The sequence below is a fragment of the Plasmopara halstedii genome, assembly GCF_900000015.1.
Source record: "Plasmopara halstedii genome assembly, contig: Scaffold_2386, whole genome shotgun sequence".
Taxonomy (NCBI): domain Eukaryota; phylum Oomycota; class Peronosporomycetes; order Peronosporales; family Peronosporaceae; genus Plasmopara; species Plasmopara halstedii.
Genome location: NW_020189293.1, coordinates 1,862,600 through 1,869,640, shown reverse-complemented (window position 1 = coordinate 1,869,640; position 7,041 = coordinate 1,862,600). Strand labels below are relative to the sequence as shown.

Here is a 7,041-nt window from a genome sequence, read left to right as displayed (position 1 = left end):
CCTCGGCTGATGTCATTGTACTAGCGGGTCAAGTCGCGCTTGAAGATGCTGGAAACGTAAAAATCGACTTTATTGGTGGCCGAACCGATGCTGCAAACGGCGACGGCGATGCAATTCTGGCTCCGCGTGACTACTACAGCTCGTCTGTTATTGCTGTGCGAGACGGTATCAAGATTCTGGGTGTATCGCCTGAGGAGGCGGTAGCTCTCGCGGGTCGCCCGCGTAGTGTTGTGTTACAGAAGACATTGGGGTTCAGTGGTTCGTACAGCAACAACTCGACAATGCTGTCAAATGAGTACTTTAAGGTGCTGCTGACCGAATCGTGGACGGCGATCTCGGCGAAGGAATTCAAAGCTACTGATAAGAACATATTCATGCTTGATGTAGACTTGGCGCTGCTGGAAGCACCGGAGCTGAAGATATGGGTGGAAAAGTTTGCCAAGGATGAGATGGCTTTCAAAAAGGTCTTTTCGGGTGCCTGGCACAAGGTCATGACGGCTGACCACTTCAAAGCTGATAGCTACTAAACAGTAGCTTTCAATGAGTCTCAACATTACATATAACAGTTCACTTTGCATTGTTCTTAGCATAGTTTAAAATAAGTGAAAAGTGTATAACGCTATACCATATTGCCCTGCCGTAATGTTATGCAATCTGTTTCGGCGCGCTATCATCTTCATCAATGTCGATAGATCGGTAAAGCATCAAAAGAACGTATAGAGGTGGGTCCGCCCTAAACACCATGTAGTTAAAATTGTTTTTGGGACCATGAATGTAGGCTTATCATTTGAAAGCTCGTCTATTTTTATAGTTTATAGATGTCATGACTTCTCAATTGTACCTAGCTCATAATATTCACCAACTCAAACATACAATCTATTGAATGATACGTGAATAAAAGTAGGTAGATACAGCACCTATAAAATCTTACGATCAGAGACCAAAAAAATCAGAAGATCGGTCGGGGGACGTGACTCCTGGTAGGCTCATCAGAGTTCGTTTCTTTACGAGTACTTATGCAGAAAATAGACATATACCCGCAACATCGTTTTTCAACAATATTGAGCGGCGTTATCTCAACACGTTGTTGACTTAGATGCAATTTGCTAAAAAGCTCTAAAAGACTAAACTGAACGAATATAGCAAATATTCGGAAAACGTCATGAAGTATTATGCACTTAAGCGCCGGTTTCCTATGATATGCCGAACGGCGGTGAGTATCATCAACCATTTAGTTGGCCTTCTTAAAACGTCAATTAGTGTTCGAGTCACAAGGTTACAGAAACGCCAATAATCCAAAGCTTGAGGGGCATATTTCGGAAATTATCAAAATGCCAATGGCGTGCATTTGACTAGATGCAGTACAAGAAACAAGTCGTATCGCTCGGTGCAGCTTAGGTAGTGTGGGGTCGACGAGAAATTAAAATCAAGTAAGATCCACACCATGGGACGCTCGCGTACGTAACCAAGGCTGAAATTCAGGGTAGCACCACGACCATGGGCGCAGTAGCGATCAAGGTGTCGAGAATCATAGTTCTGTCGAGGAGATTAAGGCGACTTAGCCAGAGTAAAAATTGGCGTGGTCACAACTGGTAAACAGTTAAGACGTAGCACCTCATCATCTCATAACGTCAGCTTCTGATGAGAAGCAAATTATATTTTTGCTTATCTGGGATTTCCCATACGTTTGTAAGAATTTATCAATATGTTATTCTACAGCGCTTCTAAGGCCGCCTTTATAACCGATTCTCGGTGGGGGTATTGTGCTGCACAACGTTGCGGCTGGTGCAGAATATTCTTCTTCGCAACTCGTATAGGTTGCCTCCTTTACGAAGATAGCAGTGCGACCGATGTTAAACTCAGTTTGTTTGCGGGGCACTGTCGAAGGCAGGATCCAGCGTGCCACGCTTGTCGGTCTCGTTGAGTCGAGAATCAACACCGCGCACTGCAGACCATCTGGCATTTGTACACGCGAAGAGTTGAGCGCAGTTAGATGATCACAAATATTCTTGAAACTGTATGTGCGGCTTGTTGAGAAAAGTAGCTAGTGCTTATTCTATAGTCTTTCGACAACCTCAATCCGCTTTCAAATAAAATTTTATCCTTTGCATGTTCAATTCCAGCGGTATTCGTGATCACTATTGGCGTGGCGCTTAAAGGGTTAATTATTGGGAGGAGTAGCAAGGTTAACCTGTTTGACATTTTTCTACCAGAGCAACTTTCACGAACTCGACCAAGGTCAATCATGACATTATTTCGTCATTGTGTAGGGATACAGACACAATGTCGTATCGGTAATTTATGATAACTTAGCCGTGGTCAGCTACACTGCAATTTTGAGCGGAATAACGATTTTTCATAATTTTGTCAGAGCAATTTGCTTCGCCGGTCAAGTGTAAGAGAATGATCAAATGTAGACTAAGGTGTGATGAATACGATGTTCAGGTTATCTCAGCTTTCGCGTCACGAAAGAACGGATCGAGGGAATCGGCACCTCATTTGCATTACTCTTTAAAAACGCTTGTGACATGGACTACGCAATATGTGTACACGTTGATGTAATATTTGGTCTTTGCGTTAAGTACACCATGTTCCATTCCAAAATGGCTGATGTTAAGTTTGCCAGGACAATCGTCCGTCACGTAAACATGCGCTTTTACTGCTGATGTGAACTTAGTATCATTCTTAGATGGTAATGATTCTTTCGCCATATTAATCGAACTTCGACTTACGTACACTGGCTTTTAATCGAAGCTACATTCATCGGTTCCCAAGAAGCAATGAAATTGTGGCAGTGGCCTATATCTGGCATGCCTCAGCTATCTGTGGAAATAAGCAACTCGTTTCTACGCACATCACACAGCATGGCATTGTCGCGCAATCCTTCCACGTATAATAAATACTCAGCACTTGTAGACACGAGATGCCAATGTATGACATAGGTTATCTTTTGATTTGGAGCTGTGGTTGGATATTTCATTGACAACCTATCCTATTGCTAAGTCGCGGTATCACGATTTTCCGCGTTTTTTGTCTGAGAAGCCTCGGAGCCCTTGAATTTCAACAACCTGTAGCTCATTTAGCTGTTTCACGGTTAGGTTTGTATGATAGACGACAATTGTGTTTAGCTCAAAAAGCTACGTCGACTATATATAAAAAATCCGTGGCTTCCATATTGTCAAATCGAGACAGATTAGCTGGAGCAGACTGATGAAATATCGGTTCCAATGTGAGTGCGGCCCTGTCACCTCTAACGCACTAATTTTACAGCCAAACGCTCTAATATTTATCAGCGAGAATTGACAATGGTTTTTCTTACATTTGATGAACACTCGATTTCGCAATTAAATGCGAGCTCAAACATCTATGATGTAAATCTCCCCATCAATTTATGCTGAAATGGTAAATACTCTAACGACATGAGAAAGTGATTGTTAAGCTCATACATGGGCTGTCCTGATGCTAAGGCCTGCTCCGTGTAGAAATTTTGCAAGTACGTGCGCTCGTTCGCGAAAGAGCCCCCCTCAAAGAAGATCGAGGCAGTAATTCACCGCCGCATGTATACATCATGAAACATAAGTTTCGGTGCAAAAAACTCTTATCATGGTTTGCATCAATCAATGATTGATGACATTCTACATGTCAACAAATTTGTCGAACTTTTTGTCGGGCACTCAAGCTCGCTCTGTATCTGTTTTTTTAGAGGCTACAAGATATCTTGAAATTTGGGTGCTTAGCGAATGCTTAGTTTTGGTGATGCGGTAAATGATCATACAAAAACAAGATTTCAAGATCAAAAGGTCGATTTCTGGTCTCGTATGTCTTTTGAATTGACACGACCGTGATAGGTATTTGCGACTATTGCCACTAAATAGTGGATAGAGAAGTAATTCCGTTTGATTTAAGCAGTACGTCAAATTTGCTCAGCTTTGCTTATGAACAATTTGGCGTTTCATAGAATCTCTTGAAGATCGGTAGGGAGTTTCGCCATTGCCGCCGATGTACAAATCCAACCAATCGAGTCTTCCCTCTTTTAACTTGGACCAATGTGTGTGGATAACTTGATCCGCAACAAGTCCGATCGAAACGCCATTCAGCGTCTTATTCGTGTGAATAAGCTCATACGTAGTCACCGTCAAGTTGAAAAAGTTTAAGACTTCAACGGGTAAAATACGAGCAACAAGAAACAAAGGGAGGTCTCGGTATCGAAAGAGGATCGAAGTCGACAGTACAAACCCACATGCTTCCAGCTGAGCTCGCGTTGAAAGAAGCGCCTCTCCAGGCATCTGTACATACACTTCCGTACAACTGTCGTACAGAGACGTATTGCAAGACCGATCATCCAGAAATCTTGTAAACGAGTTGACTTCTGGGGTGGTATCTTGGTGATCCGACGTGGTATGACTTGATGATCCGACGTGGTACGACTTGTGAGTACTTACTCCGACTTTTGGCGCTTTGTGAACGAGAGCTTGTACCGAGGCATGTGCAGTCAGTCCTACGAAGGATGAGACGACAATAATGATAACAAGAATGGCAGTATAAGCGCTTAATGAGACTTCTTGGGCGCAAACAGACGAGCCGCGACAGCCGGAATACTTGGTCACGTCGCTTGCGGCTACAGAAGACATACCCTTCGCAAGAAGTGATCGTGTTGACACAGATAAAGCGCTCGTTCGACTGATTGCGAAAAGAATAATCGATGATAAAAATCCCACAACATGCGCAAAGCTCGGCTCCATTTCTTGCATTTTCAAATCTCCAGCACGGGCAAAAACAATGTTAATCGCAAGAACTACCACTAGTGTACCGCAACCAAACGCGCGAAGCACAGCCTCATTCGTATCGCCCCCAACAAGCAAATCAATGGTCAACTGTTTCCGCCATTGAACCATTCCCAAAACCATTTGAGCAACTAGAATGAAGTTATAGCTGCTACGTACGACCTTTGCAATGGTGCACGACGTTGTTGCATTCATTGTTCGAGCCCATGGAGATACAAAGGCGCAACGGATCTTGTACCATCCGCGCATGCTTGTCAAGTACGCTGTCACGACGAGAGCTAGAACTTGTAGGCTAATCAATAGTCGAATACTGAAAGTACTGTCGACAGTCACTTCGTTCACCTTGTGATTTATAAAGTTGTGACGCAATACCTCGCCTGTTGTGGTGCTTTCTACTGTCCACTCCGATAACCATATCTGTGTAAACAATAGAGAGCTGCATTCGCCTGAAAGGCTGCATTGAATCATGCGCCAGGGTGCAGGAAATGAGTAAGTGCGGTCTGCTCCATTTGAGTTCAGATCGGCTACACCACCAGACGTCCCGAGGGCTGAATACGCACACCCCAACTTATCTCGTTTTCCACCGAACAACGTCAAGTCAGCACAACTTTCACGCACAATTAGCCGCTTCGAATATGCCGACACAAGACGTAGATACTGCGAATTGCCTTGTGTAGCCACACTCCGTTCCACACGTGTTGCCTTGTAGCACACACTTTCAATCGGACTTAGACTTGCGTCAACTAGAGACGCGATCAACATTCCACCCGACATTCGAGACGGATTAAGCTCTCCCATCGTATCGGGGACATAGAACTCAGTTGATTGTAGACGAATGCGCAGATGAGCAACAGAAGTATCAAAGCACGAAGAGTCTACCCCGAAAGATGCGGAGTCCTTACTGCTTAGCAAAGCTTCAACCTGCACTGCACCCTCAGCATCAACGCCACCGAAGCACACGCTCTTGTCTGCGGGAATCCCAAGAATATCTGTAGATACCGAAAGCATAGTGGCGTGGTCCCCTGTTGTTTGATTCACTACAAGCGTACGTACTGATTCAAAGATCGACTGAGGTACAGCACGTGCGAGGTCTGTCGTTGGTGTCGGAGTTGATCCATTAAATAGCTTCGTTTGAAAATCACTACAATCCAAATGACGAGGTGCAAGAACTTGGTAATGATCGTTTTCAAATGCGAAGTAGGATAATTGTTCATATCTGTCTCCATGTCCGTCTCCAAAGACACTTTGTGGGACCAAAATGACTTGAAGTGCCAGCGGCACGAGTCCCATGGCAGCGATTGAGACAAGAGCAAGCTGACGCAAACGACCACAAAATGAAAACACAGCTTGGTAGCGCATTGAGCTCAACGCGCCCGATTTGAGCTTGAGTTGACGATCCACCTCGCCTATATCGCTGATGTCGTGATGCTGGCTAACATCTCCCATGACTTTAGAGCTTTCGGAGATTTGATAGTACAACTCTTTTGTGACTGAGATGGGCCTTTCAGGAATCAATGCTTCCAAAAATGCGATCGAGATGTAACGACAGAATTCCCACGAGAGAGCTATAGTAAGAACCCGCTAGTGCGAGATGGAAGTGCTTGTTGACTATTTTTATCATGCTCGTGGTTGTCAGTGTTATTCATAGCAAGTAGGACAAACTCAGCACTGAAGTCGCGTTTTCCTTCCAAGTATTTATTCGTATTATTGTGAGACGACAACTTTCCATAAGAGCATAACCGTGAAAATGCTCAAACCACTTCACTTAACTTGAATCACAGTTTACGTTAATCTACATTTCAACAACATAATATGGACACAGTTTTCTTGCACAGGATATGTCTATCAGTTGATAGTATCACACTTATATGGTACAATAACTCATACTTGTCCAGAACATGATATTTTTTTCGTTTCGTAAAACGATTAGATTCTACTCGTAGCAACGTTTCAGTAGCTATCAGCCTTGAAGTGGTCAGCCGTCATGACCTTGTGCCAGGCACTTGAAAAGACCTTTTTGAAAGCCATTTCATCCTCGGCAAACTTTTCCACCCAAAGTTTTAGCTCCGGTGCTTCCAGTAGCGCTAAGTCTGTATCAAGCATGTATATATCCTTATCAGAAGCCTTAAATTCCTTCGCCGAGACCGCCGTCCACGATTTCGTCAGTAGCACCTGAAAGTACTCATTTGACAGCATCGTCGAATTGTCGCTGTACGAACCGCTAGAACCCAATGTCTTTTGTAGCACCACACTACGT

At 43.9% G+C, this 7,041-nt stretch overlaps 2 protein-coding genes across 2 annotated transcripts in view; one reads left to right on the top strand and one right to left on the bottom strand.

Annotated features, from left to right (window-relative positions):
* The window catches only part of PHALS_03847 (catalase peroxidase hpi), a gene marked incomplete at both ends in the record, with an annotated part of 773 nt that extends 246 nt beyond the window's left edge, over positions 1–527 (top strand). The window contains one exon of the mRNA XM_024718139.1: positions 25–527. Coding sequence (XP_024583567.1) covers positions 25–527 — 503 coding nt within the window. The remainder of the gene's footprint in view (positions 1–24) is intronic.
* A 3,396-nt stretch (positions 528–3,923) lies between these two features.
* PHALS_03846 (uncharacterized protein) lies at positions 3,924–6,230 on the bottom strand (the record flags this gene model as incomplete). The annotated part of the gene is made up of 1 exon (XM_024718138.1): positions 3,924–6,230. The coding sequence occupies one exon, from the start codon at positions 6,228–6,230 to the stop codon at positions 3,924–3,926; it is 2,307 nt and encodes a 768-aa protein (XP_024583566.1).
* Positions 6,231–7,041: the final 811 nt, after the last annotated feature.